Consider the following 15,638-nt stretch of genomic DNA (forward strand, 5'->3'; position numbering starts at 1 on the left):
CCTGACATTCCTGGCAGGCTGTGGCATGAAGTTTTTTTTAATTGCCCAATAAGTGGTTTGGTGCACCATAGTGCGAGTAGAATGCATCATTTATAATTTATTTATGAAGCACCACCATTTATTTTATTTCCAAAACACAACATAGCACTCATCCATCATGGAAACAAGTTGTATCAGCAATTTCACAAATCTCTGCATTAAAAGAAAATATTTGGGTGGGTCTGCTGTGGTGGATTCCCATTCTTAAGATTCCATTCTGTTTAGATCCTATTCTGCTGTTTAAAATCAACACAAAACAGCAGTTGCGACAATGTTTTTCATATTGTGAAGTTAATACAAGTGCAATGGCTTTGGAATGAAAAAAGTAGGGCATGACTTGATTTTAATACTTCAGGAATTGGTTGGATAGCTGAAAGTTAAAAGCCTGGCCACTGGTCTATATACTCCCAACTCTGCTCAGAGAGGTTTCAAGTTGTTTAGAGCGGGAAGATTTTGTTTTTGAAAAAGTTTAAGAGAATATTTGAATGAAAGAAAAGCTAATGATCCACACAGAGATAATTCATTTATAATAAACAAACATGCCTAGATTAAGATTTTATAGTGGAATCAAGGCAGACGTTTACAGCTAGACACTTTTGGAACACTAAAACACAATGTTTACAAATGCAATAATAAATACTTTAGGAATACATTTAGATGAACAATCAAACATTTTGTTTGGGCCCCGATTTCTTTTTCAGGTTTTAATAAACACGCAGATTCAAAATCATACAGCTATGACTGGTGGGACAAAAGACATGTCATCTTTACAAAATGAGTGGAATGGAATTATAGAGGACACTTGATAAAGTCTTCAAGAAGCTGGCAGAGTTTTTAGTAGTGACATGAGAACTTTAAATTGCACAAAGGATTGTGGGCTCTGAGCAGGACTGGGCTGTGCAACCACGAAGAGACACCATGGAGAAAAGATAAACAAGCAATCTAATTTATTGAATGTTAATTTTCATGGCAACTCTCAGAACACGATTTCTGAACATAATATTTTTTGTTTCATTAAACATCGCTTGGACATTTTTTTTTACTGTAACCGTAACCAACAGTAACATATCTAAATCAAGGGAATGTACCAGTCCATTCCAGTGTCCATTCACACCTATTTGAAAAAGATATGACACCAATAAAACACGTTTCCCATGTTATGGATCTTCTTCACTCGGTTTATTGTGGCACGGGTGGCAAGAGGACCTTCTCGCAACTGGTGGATATATCGCATCAAGAGTAGCAAACTCCAGTAAATCCACCTCTCCATTGTCATCTTGTCAAAAAGTGTGGAAAACACACATCTTTGAACAAAAGAGGGAATACATTTCATTTGGTTGAAAGATGTAGTCACAGGGAAAGGAAATGGGAGTGGAGAAATGTTAATGTCCCTTTGTATCTATCAGTAGTTTGAGCCCTTTGCAGTTTAGCGTTCTTTCTGTCCCCTCTTTGAAAACTTCTAGCAGAATATGTATTGCTCTCTCCAGATCAGACTCCATTGTGACTGGCTGGAGTAAAACATATTTGTATGGAGTATAACAAGTTTTCATCGGTTGTACGCTTGTTATTGCAATGAATCATGTGATTGAATGAGTGCACTCAGTTTCCCCTATGAATTCAGACCCCACTAAAAACGGATGTTGATGAAAATCAAGAACACTCAAACAAAAATCAGCAAGATTTTTTTTCAGTTTTTAATAACAAACCCATTAACAAAATATTGCATATGCAAAACCAAAGTCATACAGCAAGGACTGGTGGGACAAAAAACACATGAGTGGAATAGAAAATGGTGCTGCTGATGGCAAAACCATCATATTTTGTAGCTTAAGTACACAGCAGTTTGTTGTTTGAATGTGTGACGGGGGAATAACATGATGTCATGTGTGCTTCAGTTCTTTTTTTTGCCCTTGCTGGTGATTTTGGCCGGAGTTGCAGCAGGTGCCGTTTGGTAAAGAGCTGCTGATACTTTGTTGATGTAGTACACCGCAAAGATAGAAAAGATCAGGCTATATAGGACAGAGGGAAAAAAACAAATGAACAAGAGTTGGTATAAGATATGCATTGCAATGTTTTAAAGTAAACACAGCTTAAGCTCTGAGGACAGCATCTGTAGTATGCTGTTAATTATTAGATTTTTGTTTAAAAGAAACTCTGACATGGGAACATAGAAGTCTCCTCTATGTAGCAGTGTACCAAAATTTTTGCTTCATAAGGCCATTTTCACACTTGACTTCTTTTTTGAAGCTTCTGTTTTACATTATAATCATATGTAGTAAACTGTATTTTCTACAAAAGGTTCTGAGCGCTTATTTAAAGGTCCAGTGTGTGATTTTTGGGACGATCTATTGATAGAAATGCAATATAAAATATAGCTATGCCTAAAGAGGTGTATAAAGACCTTACACAATGAAGTGTTTTGTTTTTATTACCTTAGAATGAGCTATTTTAATCTACATACACAGCGGGTCCCCTTGCATGTAATCCGCCATGTTCTGACAGCCGTCATAGTGTTTTAAAGAGAGGGGTGGAATGAGCGGTTGGTTGAAATTCACAACCTTGCCGCTAGATTTCACTGCATGGACCTTTAAACGCAGTGTCTTTTTCTGCAGCTCAAAGCGTCTTTTGATGACCCATGTCAAGCACCTTTCCACAGCTAACCAATGACAGAGACCTGTAGTTTCCACAACAACACACGAGGAACATGATTGGTCGAGAAGGCTCAAGCCTGAAAAAATTAAATGGCGGCTGAAACACCCGTTGGAGCATAGTTGAGTACAACTGTAAGTTTAATTTCCACTTTCAATAACTTCTGATTGCATTTATAGCAAGAAATTAGTATTGTAGTTTTTAAATATGTGATTGCAAATAACCAAAGACGCTATCTGTTTATAATTCGAATAGACTTCCGTTACACTGCCTATGAAGCCTGTCTCTCTAAGCAAGTGGTTCCCAAAGTGAGTGCCGTGACAACTGGCAAGGGGTGACGCCGAATCTCAGCTTTTTTCGAAAACCATATAAATGATCTTTTACATATTATATTTTAAAATATATCAAAACACCAACATATGAGCATGTCCAAACAAAAATGAATAATATATTTCATACAAATGTAAAATTTAAATTTCTTTTTTACCAACAGTTGGACTATACCCAGGGAGAGAATCGCTCAGCTCCACCTATTGTACTGATGCACGCTCATGTGGGACATGAGTACAGGGTTGGTCCGAAACTTAATTCGACTGCTTCCCCCTTCCCCCTATAAATATAATTTTTTGGGGTCCGAATTTTTTGGTTCGTCTGTGTCATCAATCCTGCAGCTGTTTACCCTGTCACTTTTAACAACGACGCAGGAGAAGGCGGCAAAATACATTAAAATGCTAGCTTCCCTTTTATACATTTATGTTTTTGGCTCGTTAGTTTTGTTTCCAAAGCTTCAGTACATAACGGCACTTAAGTCTATGAATGTACTGCAAAATGCTCATAATTCTCGTTGCCTAATCATTCCACTCCATGGCTACCCATGCCAGCCGGTACGTAAATGTAAACACAAATGCGTCACGTGCTGCCTTGGTAACACAAAAGACTGTGCTATAACGCCTGTGCGCATTAATTAGCGAGATTCAGCACATTTATACAACCGTGCAGAATATTCAGAGCCAAGAATAGTTTGTAATCATGCCGTGTCAAACTAGGCTCATGTGGAAACATAACTGTTCAGACTGTGCTTAGAACGGTTCGGCGCGATTGTGAGGATTATCAAACCCAGGTGCACACCAAACGTGCTAATGTAAAACTGCCAGTTCGGGCTGTCAGTGTGCTGTTGCCATTTTAAACCTCCTACTTGTGTGAGTAACTTGTGTTCTCGTCCCTGTCATATGTGAAAAACAGAAAAGGCAGCACCTGTCAGTGGAGCACGATCTAGGATTGATTGATCCTCAATTTACCCCGTATCAAGAGGCTGTGCTCCCAAAAGCAGGCACACGTATCCCATTAAAATATCCGAAACACAGATCCATGCTTTTTAGGTTATACGGTCAGGTTTGAACAAAGCAAATAAGAACCTAAAGAAAAAGGTAATGCGAGTTGTCCATTATTATTTAAAGAATTAAGTATCAATCTTTATTCTAATGTGTTTTGTTCCAACGATTCCCAAATAAAGCAAATGGCTCATATCAGTCTATAAGATTTGTTTAAATGTGTCATTGAGTTCATTTGAATGAGTTGCTTCACCTCATATAATGTCTGTTGTAATGCATTTGTAATAAATTCATGCAGCTGTTTTTACTTCATTTGTTGTTTGCTCATCCTGATTTAATTTTATGTATTTAATGCTGTGAGAAAAAAACATTACAAAATGGTGCTTTGCTTTTTTGGAACCACTGCTCTAAGCTGCCTTTGAGCACAAATGCTATCTTTGAACATTGCCGGCTGCTATTTGTAACTTCAATGCTGTGACTTTTTTTTGTAAAATAAAAAAAGTGCTATTGCCAACTTCATATTGTCAAAAAAGTAGTCAAGTGTGAACGTGGCCTTAGCTTACAATATAAAAGGATATGGTTACTCACCATGTTGTCACACACACACGATGCACCAAACCAGAGGCAAACAGAGAGAGGCACAGGCACAAGATAACTGAGAGAGAGAAAGAAGAATGTTTTTCAGGCAAGTTCAAATATTGATTCTGAATCAAAATTATACTTAATGGATCCCAACTAGGAATACCACAACAACAAAAACACTAAAAAACATAAAAAAATGTAAAATCATGAAATCAAGATAAAGGATTATAAAAATGAAAAAAAGACAGGAAAGAAATGTATGTTTTTTAAATGTTCTGCATACATTATTGAAATGCTCTGCACAAAAATATGCCAAACTCATAAATCTAAATGTGATTATAAATGTGTAAATACTTCCACACTTACTCTCTGGGAAGATTTTGGCTTGGAAGCCCTTGCCGAAGACAAGGCTCTCCAGGTTATTGAAAGCCTGTAGTTGCGGGGTTAAGTCATAATAGATGTGCAAATACAAATCGAGACAAAATGCGATTAGACAAGCATGTCATAAAAATAAGATTACTGAGACTGTATGCATGTTAACCCAACAGAAGGATACAGTAAGAGAACAAACAAACAGCACAGAGCCAAGGAAGCCCCCTAGGATGGTTAGCCATTCTGATGAGCCCAGCTGCCGACTGAACATCTGCATTCCTGCAAAGACCAGGACTGAAAGCAGACTTGACAACACCAGTGATGTGCTTGTGTTCACCGCTATAATAGAAAAAGAGAGAATAAAGTTCAGTTAGGAGTGTTCATATCAGTATTAATTTTTGAATGTCATTCAAAATCTGTCCCTTCACTGCATAAAATATGCCTTTAAATGTAGAACATACGTCTATTATATAAGAATGCATGTACTAAGTAAAATGTATTTTAATAATGTATTAATAACTCAATATGGCAACGTCAATTCTTTATAAACGTCCTATAGAACTGTTGACACATTGGTTCCGCTACGAACTAGTGTTCGGCACGGAAGACTTCTAAATGGGAACTGTAGCATAGACATAAAATACTACATAACATATCAACGATTAATTTTCACGTATTAAAAAATGTATTACTATGCAGAGATATAATAAAAAGTTATAAATATAAATAAAACGAAATAATTGTGAAAGAATTAAGTCGGAAATCACAAAGAACTAGGACACGTCAGTGTAACGTTACGCTCTTTAATACATTCCGTCTGGAAACAAAAAGATCTCACATTTTACTGTACTGTTTAGCTAGTAAAACCAAACGAAATCGTATAGAATTTTTTACATGTATTTGATCGACCTTATGTATTTTACTATACCTTGTGTATTTTTTATTATTATTTGTCTTGTGCTTTTTCTGCGACTAACGTTACTGTGCCGATAAAGAAACCACAGCCTAATTCTAAATTAGCCATTTCTAACGTTAACTCTATAGTAAATAGTCATAAATATTTTACACCACTGGGTCTACACACAGGAATTTAAATACTTAAGTACTAAATACAATTTTTGTGCGACTAGAAACGTCTCCTTGCCAGCCTTCTCCTACGCTTAACATCTTTATGCAGACAGAGAACAATCAACCTTACGTTATACAGTTTGAAAAGTATTTTCTTCGGGAACTAAGTACAAAAGCAAAACTCACCCATATTTAACAACAATCAAAGAAATGGATTTTGCACACGTCTGAGTTGAGTTACAGCGCCAGCAGAGCAGAGATGACGCGCATCTGACGTGTATAACGTGAGCCAGCTCCTCCGCACTAATCCTTGAGCTCCATCTGGTGGACAGTGAAGCACATTGCTGCCATAAATATTTACCTGTAATGCATTGTGATTGCATCACAAAATTCTATTTTACATATATATTTATATCTGTAAAATAGAATTTTGTATATATCTGTATGCAAACGATATCCAAACATATAAATAAACTAAATGAAATGTCTAAATTCTATTATACTATACCATACTATTCTACTTTTATATTATAATACATGACATTATATTGCTATACATGTAGCATGGTCTTTAGGAAACAAATGAATTAAAATGACATTCCACCCTTTACTGGAGACTTGTCTTTTCAGCATCCAATACGCTACGCATGCTCTTTTCTGCTCTCACCCTGAGCACCACAACATCCATCACCTACATGGACGGTTATATACATCAGTCAGAATGGACCTTAGCGAGCACTGTTGGAGAACCTTTGAATCAACATGGATGGCGTTAAATCGGACCTCTCAAATATATTAGACACTATATTATATCTATTATTATTATAACGTAAAGGTTTGTTTTGCAGCAGTATTTCGGTTACACGTACAAATTCCTCTTGCTACGTAGTGACATTAAAACGGCTAGTTGTAGAACGAACCCAGATACGACGTAATACTCGCATATTTATTAAAAATACATGCAATGGCAGATGCGGAGTTGCAAACCTTCACATCCATCATGGACGCTCTCGTGCGCATAAACGTAAGTATATATTGCATCGCCGGTAGCACATTGTCTATATTATCTGTTATTTGCATGCAGCTGTTATTTAACACTGGTGTTCGCCACGAAAACGGGACAGCTATCTAATAAATGGGATATTGTGTATTTAAGCCCAAATGCTAACATAAGGCCTTTAAACCACATCATAAATAAATATTGCTTATTTACTAGTACTATATCGATTTACCAATAACACCTGTATGCAGAAACACAATGTCATCGTTATTTCTCACGCACTCCTTCCTCGTGACCAGCCTGCTCTTGTAGGCCATGCCCACGGCTATTTACATTTTATTCTGTGTTTTGTATATGTATCTGTATCTAGTGCTTGCGTATTTTCCTCTGACATTGCTTACGCTATCCAATATCCAGCAGCATTTCGCAATTCATTTGTAATTGATCTGCTTGACTCAATATTACGCATTTACTCGTTTGATAAGGCCCTTAGTTTAGTAAACGCAACTAAAGACATGGTGAAAGAAAACATGAAATATCGTTTACAATGTAGCAAAGGAAAGGCAGCCCTTAATGATGATCCGCTGTACATGTACAGTCGCTGGATGTATGTTGCCATAGAGACGGGATGCTGCAGGCCCGGAGTGAGGCAGGGGAGCCACTGTGGGAAACGACCAACTCTAGTGTACTAGACAGGAGAGTGCTAACACATTTCTCAGTTATTTGAAAGGATTATTTTCAGTTTGATGTGTGTGAGTTGTTACCCCAGTCTATACAAATATCTGATAGTCTAAAAGGAACGACATACATGCCATCTACATTCTGCATCCATTTTGTTTCAATCATGCATAACTGCTTGGTATAAAATGTGACATTTCAAAGGATAGTTAACCCAAAAGAAAACATTCTGAAGAACTTTGGTAACCAAACAACATTGGCACGCACATAATACCACTTAGACATTTCTCAAAATATCTTAATTTGTGTTCCAAGAAAGAGTCATATAGATGTTGAACGTTTTCCTCATGATTTCTGTTTGATCATAGTTCTCTTTGTATTTCTAGTCCAATATGAAGAGTATAGAGAGAGAGCTACATTGTCCAGTGTGTGAGGAGATGGTGAAGCAGCCGATAGTGTTGCCATGTATGCACAGTGTGTGCGTACTGTGCGCGGCGGAAGTTTTGGTTCAGAGAGGCTACCCTCCACCCGAGCTCCCCCCAGAGCCCAACACTCCAACCTCAAGCCCCATCACACGCTCTCCTCGACAGGCACGCCGACCTCCACCCAAAACAGACCGGCTTGATCGGGTGATCAGAACAGGTTTGTGAGATCCCACAATATACTGTATATATTTACAGTCATTGTGCATGATGATGGTTACTGGTGGTACACTATAGTGACATTATTTTCTGCTATCTCTGTTCAATGGCTTGTTTCTTTGCGAAGGTTTCTTTTTTTTTTTTTTATGATGACATCATGCTATGTGATTTAAGCATCAGTGTGGTTGCTACTGTATCGCTGCTGAAGCAGACATGTACAGTAGCATCTGTTCAGCATTTTGCATCTGCGGGTGTGTTTAAAAGTAGCAGCCGTCGTGATGGGCTGATTCTGAATGTGTCAGCACCTAGAGTCTCTTGATTCTGTTCTCTTTTTGCATTACTTAGCTTCTTCCTGGCTTAGATTTATTGAGGTCTTCAGAGAATTTAATGTTGGAAAAAGCTTTAACTTTCTCTCTCTTTGTGCAGTGTGCGGGACACATCCAGGTCGCAGACGAAAAGACACTCCTCCTGTGATCATGCTGTTCCCCTGTCCCACCTGCAGAAAAGATGTCGAGCTGGGAGAGAAAGGCCTCACAGACTGCCTCAGAAACCTCACATTGGAACGAATTGTGGAGAGGTTTTATCTTTCATTTACTGGAAGCATGTTAACATTTGTTATCAGTTGGACATTCATTCTTGTGTAATCCAAGACACAAAAATGTTGTTCTGCATGTTTTGAAAACCAGATCAGATGTTTTGATCTTGCAGCTATTCTACAGCACACAGCCACGGGGACTGACAGTTCTCACAATAGTCTCACTCCACGTGGACCAATCAGATCACTTTTACTTGTCTCAACTGCATAGGTACAGGAGGTTGAGTAAAGTGTTCAGGAACAAAAAAGAAAAATAATGTTTCTTCCTGCCAGTAAATGAGCTCACGCATTCCACACTGTAGAAAAACGCACACATATCCAACAACAGACCTAAAAGAGACTTCTTGTCCGAGTATTGTCCCATTCATTAGACCTCCGTGAAAAAAAATTAAGGACCACTAAAAATATTTTCTCATGTGTTTAAGTAAAATTCTATTTTTTGTTTGTGACAGCATTTCTCCCAAAAATGCTGCAATGTTTGCCGATCTTAAATACTACAAGGAAACCATGTTCTGTTCAAATAACACAATAATAATGTATTTACATGTATTTTAGGATAATTTTTTTATATATGATAGGATAAACCAGATTAAATGCAAGACTGCAGTGGTCTCTTATTTTTTCCCCGTGTATTTATATTATTCATACATTCATCTCTCTCTTTGTATATTATTTATGTAGGTACAGACATACAGTGAGTCTTGGCAGCATGGCAATCACGTGTCAGTTCTGCAAGCCTCCTCAGGCTCTGGAGGCCACCAAAGGCTGTGCTGACTGCAGGTCCAACTTCTGCAATGAATGCTTTAAACTGTACCATCCCTGGGGCACACCCCGGGCTCAACACGATCACATTGTCCCAACACTTAGCTTCAGACCTAAGGTAAGAGCACATGGGTGATTTAGAGTGATTGTAACTTTTATTCAAGATTTTGGGCCATGGACATAAAAGGTTCAGAGGATCCAAGATATTGAAACAACCCCCCAAAAAAGAATATGATGACGAAAAGCCCTTATTCAAGTGTAAGAGGGAATGGAATAATCCCACTGAAATAGTATTCAAATATCTTTGCCACAGCCACACGTTTTCTATTTAAAATTCTTTCCTCTTCCATCATTTGTTTATTTTACTTGTACAGGTGTTAGTTTGTGTAGAGCATGAGCAGGAGAAGTTGCAGTTCTACTGCCGGTCATGTCAGCGTCTGTTGTGCGCTCTGTGTAAACTGCGTCGTACCCACAGTGGACACAAGGTCATACCTATTGCCCTTGCTTACCAAACTCTAAAGGTATTCACTCTTAATATTTGACATCCTTAATGTCTTGACTTAAAGCACTATTCAGTCTTTAGCAGGGAAGTAACAATATGATCGATATAGTGTTATATACCGATATAGCGATGCCTACGAGCGTCCACACAGAACACACGGTACTGTCATGGTCCTACCCCAGGTCTAGAAAGACTTGACAAGATGAGGCAGAACCATGACAATTTGACCCATCTCATACCTCTAAGCAACAGTTATGATTAGAGGATAAAGAAAAAAGGATGCTTATGGCATTTTAAATATAGCAATAAGGAAATTATATGCATTCTAAAAAAACTGTAAACAGGAAATGATCAAGCAAAAAGGGAAGGCCTGTAACTCATCATTCTTTATGTTGTGAACTCCCAGGAGAAAATTACCAAGGAGATGAACTACATTTGGGCCAATCAGGATGCTGTACAAGCACAAATAACTCAAGTAGAAAGTGGCATCGAACAGACCGAGGTACACTACATTGATATTCACCCTCATATCATTGTAAACCACGACTTTCTTCCTTCTGTGCAACACAAATTAAGATATTTTGAGAAACGTCTCAGTGGTCCTTTGTTCATACAACGGAAGTTTGATATTGATTTCAAAATATCTACTACTGTGTTCTGCAGAAGAAAGTAAGTCTTAGGTGGTGAACTATCCTCTTTAACGGCACATCATGAAGTTTGTTTTTGTCTCTATACATTTTTTTCATCTTTAATCTCTTCATTTTTCATTTCAGGTGAATAGCACAGTGGCCAATGAACAGCTGAATCAGTCTGTAAGTGAATTGCGCGGGGTGCTTGCGGAGCGGCAGGGGGCCTTGGCCCTGACGCTGGAGGGGGCCCGTGCGCAGAGGGCATCGTCCCTGAATGCACAGCTCTCCGAAAAACAGAGTCTTTTGGAAAACGCGGGACTGCTTACATACACTCAGGAGCTGCTCAAAGAAACTGATCAGTCCTGTTTCGTGCAGGCTGCCAGAACCACACACAACAGGTAAGGGAGATGTTTGGGTGTGTTCAGCTGGCATTGTGTGTAGGAGGCCTGTTTATTTACAGATTGCTTAACTCACAATAGACTATTGTGTGTTTCCATAGACACTCCTGCGATTAGGCAAAGAAAATAAGTGCTGGAATATTAGGTTACTTTTGATTACACCTACTTTACAGAGATCTTTCTATACATGTATATATGTTATTCTTTTTTCTCCTTAGATTGGCCAAAGCAATAGAAAATCTTCAGAATTTCTCTCTATCTGCTGATCCTTCGTTCAGACACTTCCAGATAGACGTCTCCAGGGAACTCAAAGCACTCTCTAGCATGAACTTCATACAAGGTTCATAAAAACCTATTTTCCACTTCATTTCAGAAGCATAAACACTTGAATCAATGTTTACCCAGCCCTTCCCTTTCCTTCTGCAGCCCCATTGGCTCCTGTGATTGACACTCAAAAGACTCTGGCCTATGATCAGCTGTATTTGTGCTGGCGCCTCCCACAGGACTCTGCCCCTGCCTGGCACTACTCAGTAGAGTATCAGAGAAAACCGGCCAGTGCCGGGGCATTGTGGGGCGGGGTCCGTTCTGAAGGAGGGAAAGGATGCAATGGCGCACACAGTCCATGGCAGCGTCTGGATGATGTGGGCGGGACTAGTGCAGTGATTGACAGGCTTGAGATGGACAGCGTGTATGTCCTCAGAGTAAGAGGCTGTAATAAGGCAGGGTATGGAGAGTACAGTGAGGAAGTATATCTGCACACACCACCTGCACCAGGTAAGACACAGCCGGACAATGACATACAAACAGCTGCACATCCAACAGCTCACAAACCAAATGTGATTCACAAACATGTTTTATTATCTTAAGATCACCAGACCCTTATGTTGCAGTTTTCAGTTCACTTTCTAAATCTTTCGATTCACATATCATACATATTTTATATTCTTCATCCATTCACTTCATCCATATATGCATATATTCACCAAACCTATAAGAAAAACCACAAATGAGATCCCTAGAATATGAGATCCCCTTAGTTTCTTTAAAGGGATAGTTCACCCCAAAATGAAAATTCTGTCACCGAACTACGGCGGTACCCATTCACTTGCATTGGTTTTGTGTCCGTACAGTAGAAGTGAATGGGTATCACAGTTGTTCGGTTACCCACATTCTTCAAAATATATTTTGTGTTCTGCAGAAGAAAGAAAATCATACAGGTTTGAAATGACAAGAGGGTAAATTATGACACAATTTTCATTTTTTGGGTGAACAATTACTTAAAGTGAGGGTCACAAATAAAATACATTTCTGATATTTTGTTGTTCGTATGAAAAAGACCCTATTAATCTGACATCTCAATATCTCTACAATGTCTCAAACTATTCTCATATTTGCCAGGATATCTGTAAATGAAAATCGGGGCTCTGAATATAAATTTTGAAACATTCCATATCAAAATATTTAGTTCGCCAAAAAAATCAACACTATGCAATTTCTTCATCTTTCTCTCATGCCCTTATGTTTGCTTATAAGGAATATTTTTTCTCATTTCATAGTCACTCTCTGACACGTTTTATCTTTTTCTCTATACAATTTCTCCTTGTGTGTCGTTCTCCACCTTTCTTTGCACCTTCTGCTGATTCTTTGACTTGTATTCCTTTTCAACTGGACTGTATCAGCTGCTTGATCTCCTCTGAATCTTAGAAACCTGGAATACAATGTTCCTGCTGTGTGTCCTCTTTGTTTACCCTCTTTCTTCCAACATTCCCACCCCTTTTTCTCCCCTTGGCTCTCCTCTTTACATACTCCCTCTCCTCCTTACATACTTCCTCTCTCGTATACGTTTTTTTCCTATTCCTTTACTTTACTCCTTCATTCTCTTTTCGTTTTGCCTTCTGCCTCCCTGCTGCCTCACCTCTCCGACCATCAACCTCCTTTCTCCTCCACCCCTTTCCTCCTGCATATCTCAATCTTAGTGTTGTCTTTCTGCCTGGATTCTCGCTGGGGCCTGCATGCCGAGCGAGTGGCTTTGGGGAAAGGGCAGACGTACGCCCGGAGTGTTCCAGGGATGACTCTGTTACAGGCTGCTGATCGGGCCCTGACCTCCTGTCATCTCACCACTGACCTCCTTGTGGCTGACGTTCCCATTACGCAAGGGCGTCACTACTGGGCATGCTCAGTGGAGCCTGGATCCTACTTAGTAAAGGTGAACATGGCTAGTAGATTTCTTAGTAGGGTTGGAGGTAACACGTGTGATGCAATGTCTAAAGTAACAAGTTACCTGTTAAATGTTCTGAATAATGATGTTTTAAATAAGTACCACTGGTATGTTGTTAATGTTTTTATAAGCCAATACTTAGCAGTTTATCCTTCAATGTTTCATTGCCTGACAGAAATGTGTCTTTTGTGTAGGTGGGAGTAGGCTTAGAAGCAAAACTGCAGGAATGGTTTCATCTTCCACAAGACATGGCAAGTCCACGGTGAGAAAGAATAAACCATAACTGAACATGTCTTAAGAGTCAGTATTATAAATTGTACCCCATTGTTATAATTTGCCTCATCTCTGTAGGTATGATCCAGACAGTGGGCATGACAGCGGGGCAGAAGATGCTCAGGACTGTCCTCCATTCTGCTTTCTAACAATGGGCATGGGCAAAATCCTGCTGCCCAAATGCGTGTCATCTAACACTACTTCTGGACCCCTCACCGCCCCCTTGCCGCCTCGGCTCGGACTTTGCTTGGACTTTGAGAAAGGACAGCTAACGTTCTATGACGCGCACTCTCTCCGGGTGCTGTGGGAGGGGACAGTCGATTGCTCTGCCCCTGTTTGCCCCGCCTTCTGTTTCATTGGCGGTGGGGCTCTGCAGCTGCAGGAGTTAATAGCCAATCGCAGTACAGAGCAGAACCCGCCAAGAAGAGTGACCATCCAAACACATGCTACGGATCACTGAAGCGATAATTGGCTTTGAAAGCAGTCTACTCAGCACCTTTCAGCTTTTTCTATCGACTTTGTTTACCTGCTTATTTCGTAGCTAATTATGCATTAATTGGTGGTATTTTATATTAAGAACCTAATTTTAGAATTGAAACAAATTAAATTTTCCAACACAGAGTATCAATGTGGCTATGTATGCTAGCAACCTGCAGCATGCTAACAACATGTAGGTCAGTGTTAAATAATGAGGAATCATCAAATGCAAATTAAACAATGAATTCAGGTTAAAAGCATGATGATAATGCAGTATGGTTCAGGGTTTGAGAAGGAAATGATTCCGCATTATTTACAAACCTGTTTTTCAGCATTGTTAGCATGCGAACTGCCCAATATGGGTGTTGTAATAATTAGTAGATTTAAGTCATTAACAATGCGTGTGCTTTTACAGAAATGTCAAAATGTCTTGAAATCTGTATTTCATCTCCTGAGAAGGCTTGATGATATCCAGAGATGTTACAGCAGCAGTCGGTTGTCGTGTTGTTCAGAGTTTCTTCTGTGTCATAATAAGTAGTTCCCATTGTAAATCGAGAGTTGGGTATATCGTGTTGTGTGATACACATCTTGTGAATAGAGATCTTGTCTGTGTGGTTTGTTTGGGCCAGGAGAGGACTGAATGAAACATCCAGTGAGTGATCAGAATGAAACAATGAAATGATTTGAGCTGCTGGTCATTGCTTTCATGTGAGGTTTCCATTCTAGTATTACACAATTTACTTATTCATTTGAATGTCCAGCACACTGCTGTCTTTACAAGTTTTTTTCTTATTGCCATGATCGTGATTGCCTATTGTTTCACAGACCGGGTATGATGACATACGAGGCTGAATTATTAAAATGAATGCTGCTCTTGACTGTGCGAATGTCACAAGTGTGTGTGTCAATGTGAGGATGTAAAGTTGCAAATTGTATGCCGAATGTAAATAAATGTATATGTTGTGAGTGAGTGTGTGTAGTGTTGCAATAAAGACTGTGGTAAGTTTCTGAAAGCTCTGCTTTTAGCCATGTTATGAGTGCATTGTTTCTGATTGAGGTCTTGTGACAGATGTTGAGCTATTATGTAGCATATTTGTGACTTTTAAAAGTGGCAAAATGTTTGTAGAAGACAGCGAAATAAAGCAGCAGCAATTCTCACGTGTATTTTATTTTGGAACCAAGAAACCTGTCCTGCAACAAAACAGATTCCTATCTACTGATTCTGGTTTAAATACTTTTTCAATCTTAATACTTTTACATTATCTTTATAACATAGAAATACTGAGACAATATACCCCGGACCAAAATCTTAAGTAATCTAAACAAAAGGACTTCGACTGTCTATAAAAATGTCTAAAATTATGGGAAAATAAAAATATATCTCACAGGTGCTCTGTTGTTACACAACCAACTCATCCATTTCA

General features: G+C 38.9%; 2 protein-coding genes across 2 annotated transcripts; one reads left to right on the forward strand and one right to left on the reverse strand.

Moving 5' to 3' along the window:
• Positions 1 to 565: 565 nt before the first annotated feature.
• On the reverse strand, positions 566 to 7,349 carry krtcap2 (keratinocyte associated protein 2). The gene is made up of 6 exons (XM_079470242.1): positions 7,274 to 7,349; positions 6,228 to 6,362; positions 5,158 to 5,312; positions 4,968 to 5,031; positions 4,608 to 4,674; positions 566 to 2,048 (listed from the first exon to the last, which is right to left on the reverse strand). Exons 2-6 carry the CDS (start codon positions 6,229 to 6,231, stop codon positions 1,931 to 1,933), a joined length of 408 nt encoding a protein of 135 aa, XP_079326368.1. The 5' UTR covers positions 6,232 to 6,362; positions 7,274 to 7,349; the 3' UTR covers positions 566 to 1,930.
• Positions 6,701 to 15,369, forward strand: trim46a (tripartite motif containing 46a). Its single transcript, XM_079469071.1, has 12 exons — positions 6,701 to 7,065; positions 8,106 to 8,361; positions 8,787 to 8,937; positions 9,637 to 9,835; positions 10,092 to 10,238; positions 10,626 to 10,721; positions 10,993 to 11,246; positions 11,465 to 11,586; positions 11,673 to 12,020; positions 13,223 to 13,452; positions 13,659 to 13,726; positions 13,816 to 15,369. The coding sequence occupies exons 1-12, from the start codon at positions 7,006 to 7,008 to the stop codon at positions 14,195 to 14,197; spliced, it is 2,313 nt and encodes a 770-aa protein (XP_079325197.1). The 5' UTR covers positions 6,701 to 7,005; the 3' UTR covers positions 14,198 to 15,369.
• The last annotated feature ends 269 nt before the right edge of the window (positions 15,370 to 15,638 follow it).

The sequence above is a fragment of the Barbatula barbatula genome, assembly GCF_947034865.1.
Source record: "Barbatula barbatula genome assembly, chromosome: 12".
Taxonomy (NCBI): Eukaryota; Metazoa; Chordata; class Actinopteri; order Cypriniformes; family Nemacheilidae; genus Barbatula; species Barbatula barbatula.

What these genes read in the sequence shown, in the direction of transcription:
- krtcap2 (XM_079470242.1), bottom strand. An exon ending in TGTTTGTTTGTTCTCTTACT is followed by an intron (nt 5,032 to 5,157) that starts GTATCCTTCTGT and finishes CCGCAACTACAG; the next exon opens with GCTTTCAATAACCTGGAGAG. An exon ending in CGTGTGTGTGTGACAACATG is followed by an intron (nt 2,049 to 4,607) that starts GTGAGTAACCAT and finishes TGTCCTATATAG; the next exon opens with CCTGATCTTTTCTATCTTTG.
- trim46a (XM_079469071.1), top strand. Translation starts at nt 7,006, where the DNA reads ATGGCAGATGCGGAGTTGCAAACCTTCACATCCATCATGGACGCTCTC. An exon ending in TTGGAACGAATTGTGGAGAG is followed by an intron (nt 8,938 to 9,636) that starts GTTTTATCTTTC and finishes TTATTTATGTAG; the next exon opens with GTACAGACATACAGTGAGTC. An exon ending in GTGGCATCGAACAGACCGAG is followed by an intron (nt 10,722 to 10,992) that starts GTACACTACATT and finishes TTTTCATTTCAG; the next exon opens with GTGAATAGCACAGTGGCCAA.